The 22,303-nt window shown below is 43.3% G+C and overlaps 2 protein-coding genes across 12 annotated transcripts; both read right to left on the reverse strand.

Annotated features, from left to right (window-relative positions):
• Positions 1 to 302: 302 nt before the first annotated feature.
• asb1 (ankyrin repeat and SOCS box containing 1) lies at positions 303 to 3,741 on the reverse strand. Of its 2 annotated transcripts, none has more exons than XM_035523201.2 (5): positions 3,270 to 3,741; positions 2,916 to 3,060; positions 2,369 to 2,671; positions 1,313 to 1,695; positions 303 to 1,033 (listed from the first exon to the last, which is right to left on the reverse strand). In XM_035523201.2, the coding sequence occupies exons 1-5, from the start codon at positions 3,367 to 3,369 to the stop codon at positions 864 to 866; spliced, it is 1,101 nt and encodes a 366-aa protein (XP_035379094.1). In that variant the 5' UTR covers positions 3,370 to 3,741; the 3' UTR covers positions 303 to 863. The 2 variants fall into 2 exon arrangements, with proteins under 2 accessions (XP_035379094.1, XP_026865529.2); XM_027009728.3 differs by having other exon boundaries at positions 2,916 to 3,057; positions 3,270 to 3,738.
• A 1,475-nt stretch (positions 3,742 to 5,216) lies between these two features.
• On the reverse strand, positions 5,217 to 22,019 carry traf3ip1 (TNF receptor-associated factor 3 interacting protein 1). 10 transcript variants are annotated; one of them, XM_035523555.2, is made up of 18 exons: positions 21,771 to 22,019; positions 20,508 to 20,576; positions 19,041 to 19,202; positions 18,502 to 18,630; positions 17,742 to 18,122; positions 17,572 to 17,652; positions 17,230 to 17,253; positions 16,581 to 16,604; positions 16,389 to 16,464; positions 16,177 to 16,197; positions 15,027 to 15,111; positions 14,443 to 14,535; positions 13,960 to 14,095; positions 13,705 to 13,741; positions 13,510 to 13,583; positions 7,870 to 8,093; positions 7,406 to 7,438; positions 6,745 to 6,881 (listed from the first exon to the last, which is right to left on the reverse strand). In XM_035523555.2, the coding sequence occupies exons 1-17, from the start codon at positions 21,891 to 21,893 to the stop codon at positions 7,435 to 7,437; spliced, it is 1,743 nt and encodes a 580-aa protein (XP_035379448.2). In that variant the 5' UTR covers positions 21,894 to 22,019; the 3' UTR covers positions 6,745 to 6,881; positions 7,406 to 7,434. The 10 variants fall into 10 exon arrangements, with proteins under 10 accessions (XP_026865531.3, XP_026865530.3, XP_081569274.1 ...); XM_027009730.3 differs by lacking the exon at positions 7,406 to 7,438 and having other exon boundaries at positions 5,217 to 6,881; positions 14,443 to 14,532; XM_027009729.3 differs by lacking the exon at positions 7,406 to 7,438 and having other exon boundaries at positions 5,217 to 6,881.
• Between the last annotated feature and the right edge of the window lie 284 nt (positions 22,020 to 22,303).

The following is a 22,303-nucleotide window of genomic DNA, read 5'->3' on the forward strand; positions in this document are numbered from 1 at the left end:
TCAGAGGATTCCTATATCATGTCTATTTATGTCAGGGAGATCTCAAGACGATATTAACTGAGACACAGTGGTAGAGTTGTCGGCAATAGCTTGTGAACAGTGAATAGGCTCTATAGTAAGTTTGGATTGCTTGCATTTCCTGTACTTGAATGGTAATTAAGCTTATGGCCAAAACTACTTTCATTAGATGGCTGAAACGGATGTATCCAAAAGCTTAACAACAGCTTCTAGAGTCAAAGAGAACAGAGAAGAGCACACCTAAATGTAAATGCAAACATCCACTGTAGGAAAATACAGACAACGAGGGGCAATACAGTTTATTTCAGGCATCTTAGTTTAAATTAAGGCAAAGGCAAAGTTTAAAAATATGTCTAAGCATAATATAAATTCCATAAATGATCATAAATTAAGCTATGATTATTTCTTTTACCTATCACACCACATTGACCATAACAATGAAGAAATATAAAATTTGTTCTTAAATATAAATTACCCATCTACTCAGACTAATCACAGTTTAAGTGATTATAAAGAGTCAATATGATTCTGCAGTGTGACATTCATTTTATACAATATTTTGCTGCAAAGTACACTTGCGTAAAGAAAGCCTGATGTGCACCAACATGCTTGACTCACAGAATGGCATGCCGTGAAAGTGGTAGTGTGTGTCTTCTGAGAGGGTGCACCGAGCACCTCCCCTCCCCTGGGTAAGGAGCAGTGTCAGGAGCAAGACGAAGGCGTGGCAGCAGCGGCTGGCCTCCACAGCTCTCCGCAGAATCGAGGCACCGGTGCATCTCTGCTCCTCTCAGGGGCTCCTCAGCGCAGGTTGAGATCTTCTGTGCTCGTGGACGGCCGCTACCACCTCAGTCGTGAGTCTGCAGCGCTGGTGTGTCAGGCCCACGGATGTCTCCGTGGAGCAGAAAACTCTTGATGGCGTAGGGCAGGGGGAGGCAGGAGATGTGTCCCAGACGGTGCTTGCCCATCACCCGGCGGATGGTGATGCGGCACAGGTGAGTCAGCCGCCTCGGACACCCTGACAGGGAGGCAAGACAACAGCACTGCTCTTTCACACCACCCTGCACAACGGCAAAGCACAGAACTCAATTTGTTTCAAACTGGCCATCATAAAAGTTTTTTGTACTTATTTATAATTTCATGTCTTGTTATTTATTTTGCACACACACACTTGGCTTTTCACAGACTGGATGGTTTCGGTAGCAAGACCAAGAGTAAATCCATGCCTTGGACTCAATTCATTAGTTTAAGACAAGGCTTATACCAGAAGAAATCCCTTTTGGTAAAGGTAACTTACGCCTGGCCTCTTGGTAGATACGCAAGGCCTCGCTGTTGACCCTCACCCTTCCCATGGTATCCGGGTCAGGCTCCGCCCAGGTCACGAGCTTGGGGTCCGCCCCATGCTCCAGCAGCAACCTAACAAAGGCAGGCTCACAGCCATGCCTGAGGACAGCGTCCAGCAGACAGGAAGCCAGGCCCCGGGCCAGTGCCTCGCGGCTCACGGGGCCCGTGTAGTTGTAGTCGGGGTTGGCCCCAGCCTGCAGGAGAAGCCGGAAGCAGTGCAGGTGATGGTAGGCTGCGCTGATGTACAATGGGCACACAACCAGTGTGGAGAGGGTGCGGGCGCTGAACAGGGGCCTCGGGCCCAGTTGGTGGTCCACGTCCACGTCGGCGTTGAACCTAGAGAGAGACACAAGACCCGCTGCAATTATGAACGCTCCAGTTCAGGTGTGCTATTCCTGCAATGTGCCACTGGCACTGTTAAATAAATTTAAATTTGAATGTTTACATTTTCACCATTTTTCTCACCTTCAAAATTTCAGCCCAAACACAGACAGCACTGACAAAACAGACTGACTGGGTATCACAATGTGCTGCACAGATGAACTTACAATTTTGCTCAAAATATCTTTTTTCAGAATATGGCAGGAAGAAATGTGTCTAGCTGGATTGGTGAATGAAAAACTTGTCAGCCACCCTCCAACTCTTTCTCTGACCACAGGACTGGATATCTGTGTGGCAGACAACTCAACGCGGCAACACTACAGTGCCTGATACACACATATCAGTGCAAGTCCACCATCGTGACCTTTCTGCTTTGTTGAGGAAGGTCTTTCTCCAAATACCATCTGGTTAATGTTGGCTCAGTGATCATAAACTGCCCAGAGCAGAGGGGCGGCAGACAAATTGTGCATTGCAGCAGATAGTCTTTGGTTGTACACCTATAAATGTTCCTATAAGGCAGACGTACCTAAAAACGTGGCCAGTAAGCATAGGTACAAATTAGGTGTTTCTAATAATGTCTTTGGTGATTGTGTACGTATGTTTCTCCAGCACAAGGCTACTAGCACACCTGACCAACTCCTGCAGGATGTCCGTCCTGCCCACCCGGGCCGCGTGGTACAAAGGGGTGCTGCGGTGGTGGCGGCTGCCGTTGGGGTCGGCGCCAGCCTCCAACAGGATCCGAACGCAGTCCAGGTGGCCATTAACCACGGCAACGTACAGAGCCGTCTGCCCCTTCACGTCCACAAGGTCCACTTCAGCCCCCTGTGCGATGAGGAAGTCCACACACTCACCGTGGCCGGCCGTGGCAGCGATGCGCAGGGGTGTGCAGGGCAGCCAGCCACAGCACCACACCGATTTTTCATTGATCCGTCTGTAGGGGCAGGAAATTGAAAGCGATATCACGAGCTCATGCACATGCAATAATGTAATTGATGAATGAGTTCTGAACAAAAAAAAATATATATATATAATTTTTGATTACATTATGCAATACTCCAAGAGGAAAAAACCTTGGAGAAGGGCACTACCTTAAGTATAAAAACAATGCCAGAAAAAGGGGTATGTATTAAAGACATGTCTGGCAGTCACTCTGAGATTGGGGACTGAAGGCTCACTGCTTGAAGCTGTCTTCCTGCAGCAGACTCTTGATGGTGTCCAAGTCTCCCACGTAGGCTGCATTGTGGAGACGCATGTCCTCACACTGCTCAAGAGGCTTGTCACAGAACTGCTCCTGCAGCCATTCCTTCAGATTTCGGCCTACTAGACACAGACTCGATGTTATGAACAAATATAAAGCTAGGACACTTAGCTATTTATACTTAGCTATTTACCTAACAGGCTTTTGAAAGATGTACATATGTACATACATCTTCTAGAAGAGAATCGTTTTGTTAAAATCTAATTATAAATGTTATAGCAGCTGTAGCATGCGATCATAACACCACAGCATTTCCAACGAGGGACGATACCTGCGACGGTGAGGCTGGACAAGTCGGAGACCGTGACCAGGGGATAGCTCATGTTGGGTGGCTCATCCTCCCCTTCCACAGTCTCTCCGCCATCAGCCATCTCTGCTCACTTTATCCGTAGAGCAATAGGTTATGTCGTTTTATCACGAACGGTGATAAAATCACGCACAACTGGAAAAAAAAGGTCTAAGTAATATTAATTCAATGAAAGCTTATGTGAGCATTATTTTTAGCCTCGGCGGCACTAGGGATGTTTTGTCTTGTCTTGTCTGCCGAGGAATCTGATTGGCTGACGGCATACTTCCTGCTTTCAGATCGCCTTAAATTAAGGGGGCTCAGCCACAAAACAAGATAGGGAAGAATTCCTATTTTAACTCGGAGTAGGGTTTAATCCGTATATCACCGAGATTATGCTTTAATCAACACTTCTCTAGTGTCGGGGAAATATTACATATACTCTACAAGGCGGTCGTCGCTCTGTGACCAAGCCTCCCCCCCCACACACACACAAACAGACACACAGAGAGAGAGAGAGAGAGAGAGAGAGAGAGAGAGAGAGAGAGAGAGAGAGAGAGAGAGAGAGAGAGAGAGAGAGAGAGAGAGAGAGAGAGAGAGAGAGGTAAATGTGTATATGTACACAACTGAAGAAGAAAAAAAAAAAAAAAACCTATGTAATTTCAGTTTAGGTCCACGAACATGAACAAGCTTCTGGGTCTGTGCCTATTCCACTGTGATGGCAGCAGTCAGAGGCAACACTGCTCTGTTTATCTGTGGTAGGTGACTTGAGTCTGTCATTGTTGGACGTTTATTTCAGAGAGCCACAGAGGCATGCCTTATTGCTGCCTGACGACAGCTGAACCGTGGACACTGGGCCATGGGCTCTAAAAATAAACAGAGTCGGACGGCCCCATGTGTCACTCAGAAAGACTGGTTCATGAGGAACTAGAACACCCAACTCTCCAAACAGTGCTGCAGTGGAAAGAAAGAATACATCAGTCAGCTACTTTGCTCATTCAGTTTAATGCAGATTTCTCTCACATTCTTTATATTGTCAAGACTTTAGAATTTCACAGCTAATTTGTAGTAAAGCTATTCTCTCTCCACCAATTTAACATACAAGCTATCCAACATTAACAGTACTTTCATATAAAAATAGATATTGATGCATCATTAAGGAAACTCTTTCCTACAGTAAAACTAGCTCGCTTTGCCCACTAAAGATTTGATATGGATGGAGTTTGTCCACTATGATGAGGAAGCAGAGCCATTTCCTCTCCAGCTGTGCCAAAAGCTTTTTCACACACTATAGATGTGTGCAGAGCAGCTTGCACTCTAGTCACAGACACAAAGTAGGACAGCAGAGACAAAGGGTCCCAAAGCACGTGCAGGCAGTCATTTAGCACTAGTCTAAATGTTCGCTTAGAGCCCACAGCAGACTCAGGCAGGTGCCCAGGGTTTCAAGGGCCTCAAAATCCCTGCTTGTATAAAATGACCAGGTCAGCCAATTCTCAGTTGATGTTTAAAGGTCCCTACAGCCTTTGCACGTGCTGGACAGAACGGGAATGTAAAGTGTGTGAGGGATGGGGATGTGTGTGCTAGTCTTGTGCAGCTGAATCAAGGGCTGCCAGAAAAATGAAATAAGGCCTCAAGTTAGCCTCTAATATAGGCTTTTAGAGAATTAAAGTGTTTTTGTTATGTCAGATTGGACTGGCCTTCAAAGGCTGGGTGTAGTCAGGCGTGTGACTGCATAGTGCCAGGCACCACCAGGACTTGGTATTAACTAGTCAAAAACACAAACTCTACACATTCGTCATTTCTCCGTAACAGTCCAAAATAATCATTAAAATGCCATACTAATGTTTACTTCACATCAACCAAACAACAAACTTTCACAACACTGGTGATTTTCACATCTGTTTTCACAAAAATGGGACATGTGCATTTAAGTATTTTACTTAAATGTAACCATTTATTTCACTCCACTACAAAATCTATAGCATTTTGTGAACTATGATACAAATAACATATACATAATATACAGCAAAGATGAATATGCTAAAAATAGCTTACAGTGTAAATGGTCTGCTTTTAAAAAACAAACAGGAAACGCTATGCATTTGATACCTGAACATTACTGCATTTTATTTTTGCAGTTTGATATCCAACTGTTCTTCATGTTGTCCATATTTCTAAATAATACTGATATGAAACATTCGTTAATATGCAATAACCATTATATTCAGGTTGAATTTAAAAACTTTAGGAAACATCCATGTACAGTTTGGGTTTTGAACTATGGAAAAATGTGTCTCGTCAGAATTGAAATGTTATCTAAACGCACATGCAGTAGTTTTCTACAATAGAGTGGAATATACAAAAATCAACTTTTGAACATCTTTGTGCATGACCAGCTAAATCTAGAGGGCACAAAGCGTGGTGAATCAGATAGTGAACCTTATTTAGAATCCACTTACAGCTGGGCTGGGTCTGAAGAGCAGTAATTACAATTTTCAATTTTTGGTTATTTATTTTTTGCTTCTACAATGAAACTGTACAGGTTTTTTGTTTACTGTTTTTTTTTTTTTTTCAAATGAAATGTGGTTATAGTTGAAAGAACAACAGACATTGTAACCTTAAAAATATAACAAAATGAGTTTGTCTAAAAAAAAAAAAAAATGTTTTTATACTGTACCATAACAGGCCTTGTTGGTTCCTCCTCATGCACGTCGACGTACAGGAAAATTCTGTCACAGTCTCATGGATCAAAGTGCAGTGGTGCTTGACTAGTGCATCTCCAGCTTTTGGCATGCATACCCCTTACCTGCTGACATCCTGGGCTGGTTCTCCAGGTAAACCCAGGGCACAGCTGAAAACATGATATAATGGAGCACTCTCGCTGACAGTGTGGTTTAGACCAAGACACAAGCTCTGTCCAGAAAGCAGGGCCCTATTGCTTAAGAAAAGCTTTGGAGAGATACCAAGTGACAGTATACAAAGTAATCTGACATATTGCCTAGGACACAATGTTTGGCTAAGTAATTAATTTAGTAAATCACAAGCAAGCCATCAAATCAAAGCCAATTAATGTAGCCTTTTTTATAGAGAACATGGAGGAGAATCAAGAATTTCTCAAAAAATAGTATGCATCAATATTGGGGTGGCCAATCTCGCTTAAGCACAATGTATGAATCTACTGTTGCAGGGCATCAACACAGTGCATGTCTATTTCTGTCTATTTTTTTTCTCTCAAGGAGAGCAACAATCCTGATTAGCCCAGTTAAAACAGACCAGACTCAAGAACAGAAGGCACCTTAAATTGTGGATTTATCCAACCCCCACTAAAAATGTAAATCAGACAACCATCACCAGAGAGCTTCTGTGAGACTGAGGAAGAGTGCTCTCTCCTGTATTGAGTATTACAGGCTTTATTTTACGTATTGCCTCATTCACGTTTGTGAGGAGAAGTTCATGCTGGACACCATCTTATGGATCTTTTCCTCGTTCTTGATGATGTTTGACTTGACGGCACAAATCTTGTCCTGCTGGTCTTTGATAAGTTGGTCCAGTTCAGCTAGCTCCACCTTCAGAGGCTCCACTGCAGTGTCTGTGATCCTGAGAGACACATCAACATGTAACACCACTGTTTTCACAACAAAGGGCTTTCAAGACAGCGTATTCACATGCAATCAGGGATTTAGGACTGCTGCAGAGCTTTCTAACCTAATCTCCATCTACTGTATCTGTAGCATGTGGCAGATTAAATGAGTAATTTCGACACATTTCCCTGTTCTTAGAAAAAATTAGAAAAAAACATTGACTAGGAAAACATTTAAAATGGAAGCAAAAGGGCCAGTATTGAATTTTTTTTATAAAAGTATGGCATAACTAGCTATATAATGGAAATTCAAAACTACAACCATTAAACTCAACAATAAATGTCTTAGGATAAAACAATAAATGCACTAAAATGTCTTAGCAAAGCTGTTCTTATGTAGTTTTGACCAATTTTTGAACAACACAGTAAAAATCAATTCTGGTTACTTAACCTTTCCCTGAAACTTTGGGGTATTCATGCACAATCAAGCGGAACTGTTTACTTTGAGCTGAATACAAGTAGGCTAGCAGTAATGCATTACCACAAATTTTTCTCTCTGGAAAAGTAGTTTCATCTTTGGGGAAGAAAAAAAACAGAATTATGCAGATTTACAGCTCAATTTACAAATACCTTCAGCTGGAGAATTCATGAAGCCATTTTACCATAATATGTTAGTCAAATGTTTATTGGTGGAATTTACCAACTGTCCTTGGACTTTGATTAAAAGTATTTCAGGTCAGAATGTAACGCTGTTAACGTTTTCTGCACATAATCAAACACCAAGCAATAGTACAGAAATTCTCCTTTTGTACCTTTAGAAAAGGGATTCTGTGTTGAAGCAGCTAATTTTATCTTTAAGTAAGTAAGTAAGTAAGTAAGTAAGTAAATAAATAAATAAAAAGCACCCTTTGTTAATATCACCCCTTTGTCTTTACCCCACCAGCACCAGGCCTCGAGCTTTTCTGTGTGTGTGTGTCTCTCTGTGTGATCGTGGCTCCACACTACCTCTGCTCATGCAGCAGGGCCTGTGCATGCTCTTTGTTCTCCCGCCTCCAGGCATGCAGCTCATTCTGCATGGAGTCCATATCCTCCTGGATGTAGTCCATGATCTTGCCCAGGGGCAGAGCACTACGGCACACTGTCTGAATGGATGCGCGCAGGCGCTCAATCTCCCTGGCCACCAGCTCACGGTCCTTCCTCCGGGCTGCCTCCACCAGCGGAGGCCGATCCTGCAGCAAACACAGCGGCGTTGGGGTTGGGGGTAGCAGGTTACAGGGAAAAGTCAGCATGAAGCCCCTGAACCTGCCTTGCAGGAACACACTAGAGGCACGAAGAGCCTGTCACATTTTTCAGATGCACACCTCACAGAAGGGCGCACTTCAAGTGAATTATACAAACGAGGTTAAGAGAATTCTATACCCAACAGTAATGTATTAAAAAAAGAACCAGGGAGAAGTCTGCATTTAGTGGTTTAGGATTTCAAGGCTACAAATGTTTAAGATTTCAAGGCAGGAATTATACAAACCTAGCAATGTATATAAAGATCAAACCAAAGGGCCAAGGGATCCATAATCTGAGTGGTTAGTGAGGGCCTCCTCTGTACGGTATGTGGTTGGGGGGTCGTGCTCTACCCCAGTCACCCCTCTGACTGGCACACACACCAGCCATATATGTTTACTCAGCTGGAGCCACAAGCTGTGTGTGGCACTAGGCCAAACAAGCCTCACTCTTGCTGCCTTCCCGCCCACGCACGCACGCGCGTACACGCACACACACCTCCTCATATGCATTATGGTCTGTAAGGCATGACTTAGACCTAGTTTATTTTAGTAACAGAGTATAGCAGTGAAGTTATTTTACAACAGTATTCGGTAACAACTACTTCACTTTTAGCTCTTTCAAGTTGAACTCCCAGGCCACTTTCTGTCATCCTGGCCAGAAACTGCAAAAACTACCTTCACGGCACTGAACTGAATCAAAGTCAAGCTACATGACACCACAAATTAACTATCAACTTCCTCAGTTTTAAAAAAGCCCACACAAGTGTGAAATACATTGTTCATTGTGTTACATTGTGTGTGAACACAAAACACAACACTGTAGATACTGTGTGTTGAACATAATACCAAGTACACGTGTTTTTATTAAAGACCTCTAAATCATAAAAGTCTGTATCATATATTACGAAAATAAGTTTACTGTTACAGCCTTTAAAAGTTAATTGCAGACATGCTTCAGAAACTGATTATATTCCTTTCCGTGGGAATTTCATAATGTCTGACAAGAAAGGATCAGTTTCTTTATCTTTTATTTCCAGTCTGCGTGCTAAGACTGAACCGTCTGCTGGCCGTCAGCAAGGTGGGTGGCTCCGCTAGCCCCTAAACACCCCTGCTAGACAAACACCCACCAGCACAGCCGGCCCACTGCTGCTGGAGCACGAAGGGCAGGCCTGATTTGGTCTGGTTGGCGTCCTCTTGCGCCTCCCTCCTTTCACGCAAAATCGTAGAAGAAAAAGAAGAAGTGCTTTCTGTCTCTGTGGACATAAATCAATCGTTTATAGGGGCCCCGTCGGGGTCTACAAGCCCTGCATGCTCTTATTCTCCCCCCTTTCCCCTGGACCCAAGAAAAATATTTGTTTTGAGCGAGGCGGCTGAGGGCAGGTTTTCACATTAGCTCAGGCGGTGACGGAAGCAAGTCGGCAGGACTGGTGCAGGACCGACGCAGGCAGCCTGCTGCAGGTGGATTGCCCAGAAGGCGGGTGGCAGACACACTGGTGCCCTCTGCCTCCCGGCCCGCCTCCACAGCACGGCAGGCCAGCAGCGGCTGCAGCCAGGGCAGGGCTGGCACGAAGCCTCATTACTCTGCTATGTGGATTTAAGCCTCCATTTGCAAGCCTAATTTGCTTAATGAGGAAATGCGTGCAAGCTGCGTGATTTATGGAGTGCTGATGAGGAATGAAGGAAAGAGAGGGGAACAGAGCTCTTCAAAGAGCACTCCGACAAGAAAAATGGCCTGCTTTGCATGAAACCTCTCAAAGGCTTGCAAACCTCACAGGGGTAATAAATGAAGGAAGCATCTGTAATAGTCTTTCTGGATATCACAGTACACTGGATCCAAATCCATTACATCATCTACTATTTCTGCAAGCTATACGATGATGTACGAGTTTGGATAAGGGAGCATCAACAGATTAAAAAGTCATACCTAATTTGTCCTGACTTATTGACCAGAGAGATGTAGCACAATATTTATTCATCTTTTCTTCACACAAATAGCACAGACCAATAACTTACTGGCACTGATCCTGGACACCAATAGTATGCCTACCTACCTAAACTACCTGAGAGCAATCCTGCAAGAGTGTCGCAGGCAGAGCCAGTGGTAAAGGGCCCTGCTCGTGTTGTTTATGTTTCTCTTGCCGGTGAGAGACTCCATGGTGGGTCTGTGGGCTTCTGAGGGAAAAGATTAATTGAGCCCTGCTCAGGGGTTTCCTCCATAAGGGAAACACAGGCCCCATCCAAATATATCATAAAAATAGCAGTGTTGCATTGGGGTGAGAAAAAAGAGAAGACAGGGAGTCCTAAGCACAGGATGCAGAGGGGTCAGTCAGTCCCCGTGGGGGACACTCCTGCCCTCAACCCATCAAGGTGAACCAGGAGAACCTCCACAGTGACAAGCACACAACAAAGCTATTGTCTGTCCGGAGGTCCCTCGAGCACTGGGCCACCCACCTAACAGAATATACAAGAGCTGAGGAACAATCAAACATGCCATTATCAGCCAATACATGCATTACCAGGGAGTGGAGAATTCAGATCAAGATCGACTCCGCGAGCCCCACCACATGCCACTGGTAATTATCATCAGTTATGTGACTAGCGGTTCCTCTCTGTGAAGGGAAACACACTTTGAAGAATGCAAGGTATTCATTTCCTATACCTATACCTATACCCACACACACACACACACACACACACACACACACACACACACACACACACACACACACACACACACACACACACACACACACACACACACACACACACACACACACACACACACACGGTAGGTGTTTATGAAGACGCTGGCCTAAAGAGATGACTATTTATTTTTCTGCCTGTCCTGCAGAGAATACATTGGCCTTTCTCCTGTGAGGCACTCACTCAACAGCCATCCATTTGTGTGCCGCAGGGTTTATTTATACGTTGTGAACCTTCATCAGGCCTAATTTGATGGTGTAAAAAAAAAAAAAAAAAAAAAAGAGGAAAAGGAGAAAAAATGCTTATGAAAACGCAGCTGCTGCGAGGGGCCAATTCTGTCTAAATAAAAAGACGCCCTACATGAAGTATTTTATAATAATATACATGCATTCTGGGGGGGGTCACAGGGGTTCAAACCTAAAATACACAGCACATTCTTCTGCCAGACTGGCAGCGCTGAGAGATAGCATAACTGAGATCAGAAATGAACTTCATTTCAGTGAAGTGATATAACCATGTTAAATGCAAAGAACCAGCAACCCTGCTGAGGTGAAATCTACGTGAAATGAGTACTAAACATATAAATGTGATGATGCTGGTGAACCCGTACAGGAAGCCACCGCTTCATGAGTGCGCACTGTATGAATAAAGGAAAAACTGGTCTTTAGCCCCAAATCTAAGAACAGAATGGGGTTTAAAAATAATGAGATCTATCGTGACAAACCGCACAAGCTTATGCATCAAAGTTTTTGTGGTAGACATCCTCAAAGGTTTCAGGGGGGAATGTAGAATGAGCTATAAGAGCCGTAACTCTATACCATGGTGGGGGTAAGGAAACTCAATATTTACGTTTTTAACCTTCAATGTTACAGCAAGATTACAGGAGAGCACTGGCTTTATTGAGCTGAACCCTCACCCCTTTCAAGTCAGGAAGGAAGTCGTTGCAGGTTGTTTTCTGTGTAGCCGACTATGCGAGGGAAGCACAGTGCACTAGTTAACCTGCAGCCCTGTGTAGAGTGCGCCGTGCCCTGAGGGCTTGCATCCAGCTCACGGCCCACATTAATGGCAGCGCAGTCGGAGAACTGATGAGGCAGCATTAAGTGAATTAGGTGAGCGCTCTGTACTGCGCTCAGATTCCATCCCAGAGCCGCCCTGCGTCTGATGGGGGAAATCTGATTTGATTATTTGAGAATGGAGGGAAATCCAGAGTGATTATTTTGAAATGAAGAACACAGAAAGATGAAGGGGTATGGGCAGTGAGCAGGTCCCAAGCCTTCGCAGCATGCCAGCGGGACCAGCTCGTGCCTCTGTGCGTGTGTGCGTGTGTGTGTGTGTGGTTGGGTTTACGTGGCAGTGCTGGAGAGCTGAACAGGGCAGACAGCTCCGGACATTTCAAACCCTCACTCACACACACTCTCACACACAAAATAGAAAAATGGCATGTGCTCCTGTGTGTCAGAGCACGTGGCTAAGGTCGAGCTAAGGTTTGGAGTCGGGGGCTTTCTGCATGAGTGGCACCACCAAACACGGCGTCCATCAGTCCAACAGGCAGGCTCCGACAGCTGGGAGTGGATAGGCGCTCCAGCAAGGTGGACCACCCAGCACAGCATCAGGCTTCGGTGAGCAGGCTGCAGACAAGAGCCGCTCAAAACTGAATCACTGTCTAAATATTGATTATGGGAGCTGTCCCTGGCTCACAGAAAGCCAACTGCAGCAGGCACGAGGAGGGAGGCTGGACAATGCACAGCATCTGAATGGAAATCACACTCCAGCAGTTCTGAAAAATATATCTACTATAAAACATGGAAACATAGGGCCAGTTTATTGTTGCTACATGGGAATGGAGAAAAGAAAACTACATTTATTGCCCGCTTGTGCCTTGGTGGATGACTGGAACACATGGCCTTGACAGAGTTGGTTTCTGTGGAACTGATCTTTATTGATCTTTGAAAATGAGAAATGCTTGCTTGTTATTGAACTTTGGCCAGTGATACAATGAGAACACACTGGTGCAATTAACTCTAATCTTTTCCCCATTGATAGACATTCACAATGTCACAAGGCCATGAGGGACAGGGGACTGAGCAGATTTAAGATTGGAAATGTTAAATATATCCATACTAAAACAAAAATTCACAAACTTCTTTTTTAGACATGCAAGTTTTGCTCAGACATTCCAAGCCAAGATCCTGAGGTTACACAGTTTATCTAAACAACCCACAACTGTTAAATGCCACACTGGAACATACAAAGGGGTGAAATATGGGGTGAAATATCTTAAAATTGTGATCTGTGTAGTCACAGCCTTTAGTTCCTGTTGCGAAAGCTCCACTGAAAAGCGTTCGAGTGCATTTCATACCACAATTACCCTTCTCCAGTCCATTTGCAAATCTGCTTTCTTTAGTACACGAGTGACTCGCTGGTTAAGGCTTTCAAATTAAAAACAGCGGAAACATGTCCCTGAGGTAATGTATTTACTGAAACAAAGTCTCTCTCTCTCCCTTTCTCAATGAACTGATTTTAAAATGCCATTACTCACAACAATAGAATGTTATTGTGATACACAGGTTCTTGATTTGCTGGTACATTGACACTACACTGCCCTCTAGAGGACATGCATGAAGCTGAAGTGAACAACTCGATTAAACACAAACTGGCATACCTGATCTTTTGAATTTAGAGACAAGGGTGATTCAAAGTTCTTCTTGGTTTCTAGGATTTTTTTTACGAGTCCACCTATGACGAGAGGAAAAACAAGAAGTGTGTGTTAAATCTGAGATAAACTGGGAAAACCCATTATTTTATTCAAACCAGTCAATGTCTAGCCAAAGGCTTACATGTGGTTCTTTCAACTTACCATGCTTCTCATCACCATGTAGGTTGACTGAGGGTTCCTACATGAGGAATATGGTGAAAGCAAATCTTAAGCGAGGGTTTTTTCATTAAACATGCCATGGACCAATATGCATAAAGCATCACAAAATAAGAGTGCTATTTTAAGGGAACTGTTTTAGCCATTATCCTAGACAGGTCATTATTTTTACACTGAGGTTGAGGATTAACCATGGGCCATGTTGCGGCCTTCCTGGAGAGAGAGCGAGCAAGCACTCACCATCTCCAGCTCGGACATGTCAGTTGGAGGTGGGGCGGCCTCCTCCACTACAAACTGCCCGTCTTCGTCTTCCTCATCCTCAGAGAGCTTCTTACCCTCCACTATGACAGCAGAAGGAACTTTGGCACTGCCCAGCCTGGAGAAAGACAAGCATTAGGTAAGCAGTGTGTTTAACAATGTTGATAAAGATACTATTGGGGATAAATAAACATTTCTGTTTGCAACAAATTTCTTGTGGTTAGTTGTTAAGTAACAACAAAAGCTAACACTGTATGCCAAATCATTAAAACAATGTAAACATAAGCAAACAATTAAGTCATTTTAATGTACATATTTTATGCCATTTATTACTGGTCTTCAGATCCAATAATATAATTTCAGGAATAGAACAAGTTTCTTCTTCAGTGACTTTTCACATCTGGCACCAGAGCTGCCACTATGCTGTGGTGTGAGCCCTGAGCGTTGCTTTGAGAAAGTTCTCACCTCTCCCCTGGTCCTCCGTCAGTGTGACTCTCCTGCCTCTTCAGCCGAGGAGGAGCTGGCCTCGCGCTGCTGGGCCGTGCTAGCCTTCTGCTGCTTCAGAAACATCACATTTGTCTTACTCCTTTCAACACCACGACCCACAATGTAATTAGCAATACGGTCTGTTTCCCCAGTGCATGTGTGGCTCGGTGGTTGCCATACAATCAGAGAGATGCTGAGATGTAAATAAATGGCAGGGACTCGTGTGCAGAGTGACAGATACATAGTGTGAAACAAAGAGCAGACATGCTGCTCTGAATTGCACTCTGGCAGTCATTTGCAGTGAAAGTAAAGGATCTACATCAGTGTGTTACACTGCCAAGCATTCAAACAAGGTCATGAGTAATTTGGAACTACCAAGGCAACACTATCCTACACACACAAACACCATCTTATTTTTGTTTTTGCCATTACTGAAGAGTAGCAATCTGAGTTTAAAATTAAAACAGATACGAGTGTGAGAGAGGGAAAACAAAAAGCAAACAAGCAAGAAAAAGGAAGTGGCAATGAGTGGTAAAAGTTAGCAGCCAGCGAGACTGGCTGACCTGTGGGATGCATGGGATGGCCAGATGTCTGAAGCATCTCCATTTTCGAGTTGGACATGCTTATCCACTGAAGGGTTATCAGCAGCTGAAACAAATGAACAACATTCAGTACACTCTACAAAAAAATTTAAACTAATGCGGAATCCAAACTAATACAAACTTTTACTCAGTTTCTACCCATCATTCAAGAATACATTATTCAAAAAGTAGACAAATGACTTTTATAATCCTTTATAATCCTTTTCTAAATTTGAAATATATCTAAATGTCCTGATCACACGCACACACAATTTGAACATTATTTTTAAAAATGATTTGATGGTATATATTTCATGCAAATGGTAACATATATTCTCCCAACACACAATGTAATTTGTTGTCAGATTTTCATGACTAATGCCTAATAATGACTCAATTATTAGTATGTCATCAACATCGCTGCTGTGACTGAAGGGATTTTGTTGAAAAATATTTTCCATCTGTTTGTATCCATATTAAATATACTTAGTGAAGTGGTTCAAGGTGAAATTGGTCTCCTCGGTGCTCAAAAGGTGTAGGGACAGACACTGACTTGCTTATGCCACAGGGAGGCACTATTCACCTTAGGACCATATGAGACATGGGTCCAGCCAGAAGGGAAAGAACACCCAGGTGCAGGGGAAAGGAGTACCATGGAGTAGCAATGTTTTTGTCTGACAGCTCTCTCTCCCTCTCTGTGTTGGTTGGCTCCAGTGCACACAAACTGGATTTTGGTTGTTTTTTTTTCCTTTGATGATGTGCCCATACCACGAGGTATAAAATGACACAAAACCTGCTTGAGCTGGCTGACCACGTTCTCATAGCTTGGGCTGACCCTTTCAGGTGACCGTTTCCCTGGACAGGGATTTGGCCTCTCGGTGTCTTAAATCTGGGGGGCGACATCCGTGCTCAAAGACCCTGGATGGTGCCATTTGGTTTATGAGGTTAGGAGTTGTCTGGTCCCAAACAGGACTGGGCTTTTGGACCTTAGCTAGACCTGAAGCTTGAAAAGGAAAGCTTAAGGGGCCAAATACTACAGAGACAAAGCATGTTTGTAGCAGACACTTTTGAAGCTCAACCTAGCTAGAAAGAGTACTTCAGAAGTACAATATTTTGACAAATTTCTACTCACCTCCATCACTATCTGATTCATCTGGAAAAAAGGAGGCACATAGACAAAGACAGAGGGACTGAATTACAGTGCAAACACTGTAAAAACAACCACCCCACATTACGATACTAATTCAGATGCACTGCCTGTGTCTGTCATTACCACATTACACAGTCTCTAATGAAAATGACTGTGTGGTATGGTTTACATTAAGCGTAAAGCTGGCAGGTTACCTTGGGCTCCTGTTTTGGGCCAACGTCGCTGCCCCTTTGCAGATGAAGGCCTTGGTATTCTGGCAGGACTCTCAGGCTGGACACAGATACACAAGGAGTTATTCACTGAATCAATAATGGAAAAGTTGTGGATTATCTCTCAACTCCAGGTTTTATTTTTTTTGCAATAAATGCTTATTTTGTAGTAATTACCTGGTTCTGTGAAGCATCTGCTGGCTATGTGAAAACAAAATAAGCATTTATTGCAATAGGACTCTCTATGACAAATCTAGCCAAAGTATAAATGGATCCAGTGCACTTGTCATTTCCTCAAAGTTCCTCTAACAACTTGTATGTAAGCAAAAACTGCAGTGGCACACTGGCGTAAGGCTGCTAAACAGAAAAGCAGTGTAACCCAGCAAACAAACCCTACAACATACTGAAACAGAATTCCACTCTAAAGAATGTCCATAGTTGCAAAACATGGTTTAAATACCACATTAGCTTTTGCCTCAGGCAACTGGGAGGACCAGCAAGGCATGTAGTTACATGAACATCATACTTTGTTTCAATTTTTTTTTTTTTACCTCCAATGCCTGCAGCTCATCTTGGTCAATAAACAGAGCACATCAAAGAATAGGCAAACAAAGCAACTCAATTTGATGTGCCTGTCTTCATTCTTTGTGTTCAGTGTGAAAGAGAACTAACAGCAGACCTGCACATCTCTATGCACAAACTATCAAGCATCCACCACCGATGCCATCTATTCACAGCTTGATGAATTCTCGAAAAACAGGAAAAACGGTTCTTAAAAGACATTAAGGCAAGCAAGCAGGTGAACATGGAGCTGGTGCTAATGTACCTCTTCTAGCTCATCTCCTTCAGGCTGGAGGACAAAAGACAGAGACGTGAGGAAAGAACAGGCTGACATTCCAGCACAGAGACATATCTCCTACATGGACACCTAATGTGGATACTGAATCCTGGCTACTGTACCTAGCCTACACAGGAGGAGGCCTACGAAACAGGGTTGGATGACAAATATTGATATCATTGTTTTTATTTAATCTCTCAGTGATTGTACCTGCCTCTCATGCAGCAGCAAATCTTAATAATATTTACATTAATATTGAGAGCCCATGGAAAGCTAGCATATAATGGTATACATGGCCACACTGAGGATGAAGAGAGAGGAGAGGCTCACCTCTGCTGGGTTTGCTTTGTGGTGTTTACTGGACTCCTCTAGATGAGGTCTCAGTCTGCTGACCTCCTCTGTTGCTCGGGCCTACAGAAACACAGCACATGGAGGCTGGATGTGCAGAGCCAAGCGGCATTTGTAGGAAGCATATGTTCAAATTGAAAGAGACGACCGACCTTTCTGTCCGTTTTCTCCTTTGGCTTCTCTGCCGTTTCTTTGTGGCGTTCCCGCTCCCGCTCTTTCCGCCTCTCGCGCTCTCTCTCTTTGTCCAGTTCACGCTCTTTGTCTTTATGCAAATCTCGCTCTTTGGTTTTCTCTCTCTCTTTATCACGCTCTCTCCCTTTGTTCCTGTCTCGCTGTTTGTCCCGGTCTCGCTCCCTGTCTCTGGCCTTGTCTTTGTCCCGCTCTCGGTCCTTGGTCCGGTCTTTCTCTCGTGCCTTCTCTGACCTCTCTCCGTCTCCCTGTTGGCCTTTCTCGATCCTCCTGCCCTCAGGGTCTTTATGATCTGGGCCTTTCTGCTCAGTGCCCATACTACTTTCTTTAACCTCTCTCTTCTCCTGCAGAACACCAGCAGAAACAACAAACCTCTCCACATCTCTCTAGGCATCAGCACAGGACAGCAACAGTACAAAACAGACACCCACTCAGTGTTCCCAGGCTCTTACCATATATAAAAGGTGGGTGGGCAAGAAAGGTGTTAAAATGTGACGCGTTTTAAATCAGTGGTATAAATAGTGTTTTCTTGCACTTGGTCCTTGGTCGCAACTGGCTTGCTGTGTTGCTAAAACTGTCAGCTGAACTTAGACATTTACTTCTAAGAACATGCATGCGTGACATTTGTGCATTTTTCTCTCCAAGACAGGCCTAAAAATATTAGTTCCTTCAGGAGAATATTTCACTCTGTCTTATGGAAGTGCCTCTAGATGCATGTCTTACCTCTCTGTCTGGGAGGCGCTCTCGACTCTCTCTGTTCTCCTTGCCCTGGGACCTGGAGGTGCTCGCCTTCCCCTTCCCATCCACTTTGTCCCCAGCTAAAACCTGCCTCACAGCTTCATCACTAGACACCTGCATTAGGGACAAAACACTCAATATGATTACTGTTTAAAATGATTCAACTTCTTTAATGAATAAAGTTTCTACACAGAAAACGTAAAAAAAATACTAATTTACATTTAGCATTAGGAAGCAACCCAAATTTTATATATAAAATAATTTCTGTTCACACAATCCTCAAGCAAGCTGCCTTGAGAAAGCATCTAGCCCTGATCTAACTTCCCTTGACCTCCTGTAATCTCAAGAGATCAATTAGAGTGAGAAGACAAAGACAAATAAGCCAAAGACTCCAAAGGTAAGAGTCATTCCCTGGTCAATTACTGACAACCCTGCAAAATGTTGTCATATAGTAAGGCTCTACAACAACTGCGAGTGAGTAGTTCTGTCCACTGCAGATACAGAACTTTTCGGACATGGCTGACCTTGTTGAGGCAACACTTGGCGATGGCCTGGAGCATCTCGTTGGTCTTCTCTGGTTCATGGCCAGCCACGATTCGTGCAGGTTTAGCAGTCAGGGGCTCACCACTCACCAGCATCACTACATCTATGGCCTTTTGGAGGAATGCAATCTTTGAGTCTTTATCCTACAGAAAACAGGCAAAGAACATCCACATTTTATTACTGGCCTATCACTTACACTTTCTGACTCTGTCTTCATTATGTTATAGTGACCCATCACACACATTGGCTTTATCATCATCAATATTATAAAACATTAGCCTCAGAGATATCTATACAAATTAACAGAAGCTTTAATTATGAATTGCCTGCACTTATTCTCCTGGGTTGAATTTAAATGATTGGTATTTTATGATGCAGTGCAATTGTCCATGTTGCCATTATGAGCTAATTAAAATTCATCCAGCTGGTAATAACCAACCAGACACACATCACAGACAGTAGATGATATTAATCATGATCCATTATTTTGTACAACAGGCGGCAGAGTTCATAGTTCAATAATATTTGACCTGGTTTAATTATAGGACAGTACCCAAAGCAAAAACATCAATTTGAATGTGCCAAGCAACAAAGCATTCTGTCATAGAAACCTGGCTAGTGCACACACATGCATGTGATTATGGAGAGAGAGAGAGGGAGGGGGGGAGGGGGAAGAGTGTAAGAGCATCCATTATGCATGCTCTAGGCATCAAAGGACTTGACTCCTTCCACACGCCACAGTGTTGGAAAAGGAACTGATGCTTGTTTCAGACCTTGTTACCAGCGCTCCCTTAGGGATCTGTGTTCAGCTGGTTAGTGGCACCTGAAACTGGGAGACTGACTTTTCACACCTCTAGCCTGACTGAGTAATAGGCCCATGGCATGCTTATTACATGGAGGACGTCTAAAGTTACACTTAGACAGTTCATCAGCTACAAGGCTCTAACTGCAGTGTGGGCTGCAGAACTTCTGTTGCTGAAGTATCTGTTTCTCAATCAGAAATCACTCAAAGTAGAAATAAGATGATAACCACACACAGTCTGTTCAAGATCTAATCAGCATTTAAGAAAGCTTAGTAAATATGAACAATGTTTTAGGTCTTATTGTTAACCATGTACTGTTGGCCAACTTTGCAGCTGCAGTAATTCTTGACTTTGGCATTAAAATATTAAATATTTATTCAAGAGTGTGGCCATCTAAAATATTCAAAATGCCTTCATCTGATTTGTATTGTTAAGTAACCTCATATCTCAAATAAGATGGCAAAACATCATGGGCTACTGAACCACATGCAATTTTTTCTGCCATAAAGTACCTGATGCATTTCACCAAGAGTTCCATAATCAGGGTAGCTGATAAGTTGAGCTGAATATGTTAAAGCAGACTGTGTAGTGCATCTGGAGCAGTTTCGCATCGTGATGTTGAATGTTTGACAATAAAACACTCACCTTTACATTTTCTGACTTCATCTCTGCTTCACCATAAAGGCCCTTCATGAAGCCTGTAGTGCGAATTACCTAACAGGAGACAAAATATAAAACAGGTTTACTCCAGTTAACCCCCACTGTCTAACAAGTTTAGGATGGGATCAGTTAAAGCAGAGACAGAACACAAAATAATCAGCCCAGTGTAGTTTATCATGACATTGAAGGCATGCATTAAAATTCCAGCATGTATAATATTCAGATAAAAGGTAACTAATGTTCCAGAGTGTAGACAGAATATAGCAGAGGACACAGATCGCTCACGTTACAGTTACATGGGAGAGGCAGAAAGCCATGGCCAACCTACCACAGCCACGGAGGTACACTCTCACAATGTATCAACTTGTCATAACCACGAAGTATTTCATTTTGAATGCATGCTCACCACAATACCTCTTAACGTCTGAGTAGTCGAGACAAGGTATACAGAAGACATTTTGTCCATGAGGTTATGCACATTTTCACTGCTAATATTTCCAAAAACCGTTGATATCGTTTAATTGTTTTGAAAATCTAATCTACCTTGCTGCCATGTCGTCTGATGGCCACCAGTTCCAGTACAAATCTTGGTTAGAAGTGTAGCTAGATAAACTCAATACTGTACTCTGTAAAGACTCGCATAGCCTCATGAGTTTGTTTGCTTAACGATGCTCGGTGAGCTGCCTAGCAACAGAAAGACGCTAGGTAGCAAGCTAGCTAAGATAGCGGTCCAAGTTCCTCAGTCTCAGCAAATCAAAGGTCCACACGAATGCATGAAATACAAATCCCCAAAATTAACACGGTTTTCTTACTGTGAAAGAAATCTAACGTTGACCAACAGCAAGTAAAGGCACACTAGATAGCTAACCTACTACTATAGCTCGCTACACTCGTTAACCGTCATAGCTTGCTAACGTTATATTTATCTTTAACACAGCGAGTGTTCGCATTAGCTAGCTAACGTACTTTACCCGACATTAATCCAAATTCACTAATCCCAATCCTAATTCACTGTTTATCTGGCTAGTACATTTGCTACCCCTGCTAGGTGAACACTTTGGACAGTTCGAGGCAAGCTAGCTGGCTAGTTAGGTACAAGACGTTCCAACTATAAAGACAACGCAGCTAACGCCTTGCTTAGCGTTATGTAGCTGTTTTTTTAAAGAGGTGGGCTAATGCCATGTTGCGTTTGAACGTAGTTCACGAATACTAACCCTAGCGAACTAAAGCTAGTCAGGAACAACTCACCTCACTCAGTATATCGTGCAGGTATCGGAACGGCGGTTTACTGAGCAGTTTTTCTGTCAGAGGGGGTTTCTTTATTACTTTCCCCAGAGTTTCCTGGGTTTTCTTAGCCACGGATGCGTTCATAACAAAATCTTCTTTAATACTTGTCACAAATATATCTCTCTAGAAATTGTAATGGTTGGTAATAATCCAATATTGGTAAGAGTTGCAGTCACTGAGCTGTTTAGTTTCTTTATCAGTAGCGTTCTATCCCACAATGCTCGACTTCACTGTTGTGCGCTTGCGCAAACCCTGCGTGGTTGTCAAGTGCAGTAAATATCCATGGCAACAACTCACAACTGTGAGTTTGCATACTTATGGTCTACGTGATAGACCTGTGAGTTAGCTAACTAGCTATATAATACTATCCTAGTTATGGGGAATGATATTATTACAATATAAAAAGCGTGTAGTGTTATGTTCGCAAATGCCAGATTGATAAAGGATACATGGATTAACAGAGCAGTAGTCTATTGAAGATTACCGTGCTCGAC

The sequence above is a fragment of the Electrophorus electricus genome, chromosome 4 (genome assembly GCF_041902795.1).
Source record: "Electrophorus electricus isolate QZ-2024a chromosome 4, ASM4190279v1, whole genome shotgun sequence".
NCBI classification, from domain to species: domain Eukaryota; kingdom Metazoa; phylum Chordata; class Actinopteri; order Gymnotiformes; family Gymnotidae; genus Electrophorus; species Electrophorus electricus.

Excerpts from the sequence above, each read along its gene's own strand:
- asb1 (XM_035523201.2), bottom strand. The coding sequence starts at position 3,369 with ATGGCTGATGGCGGAGAGACTGTGGAAGGGGAGGATGAGCCACCCAAC. Across the intron at positions 3,061-3,269 it reads GTCCAGCCTCACCGTCGCAG|TAGGCCGAAATCTGAAGGAA; the intron begins GTATCGTCCCTC and ends GTCTGTGTCTAG. Across the intron at positions 2,672-2,915 it reads CAGGAAGACAGCTTCAAGCA|ACGGATCAATGAAAAATCGG; the intron begins GTGAGCCTTCAG and ends CTGCCCCTACAG.
- traf3ip1 (XM_027009729.3), bottom strand. The coding sequence starts at position 21,893 with ATGAACGCATCCGTGGCTAAGAAAACCCAGGAAACTCTGGGGAAAGTA. Across the intron at positions 17,653-17,741 it reads AGGAGAAAACGGACAGAAAG|GCCCGAGCAACAGAGGAGGT; the intron begins GTCGGTCGTCTC and ends GTGTTTCTGTAG. Across the intron at positions 13,584-13,704 it reads ACATGGTGATGAGAAGCATG|GTGGACTCGTAAAAAAAATC; the intron begins GTAAGTTGAAAG and ends CTCTCGTCATAG.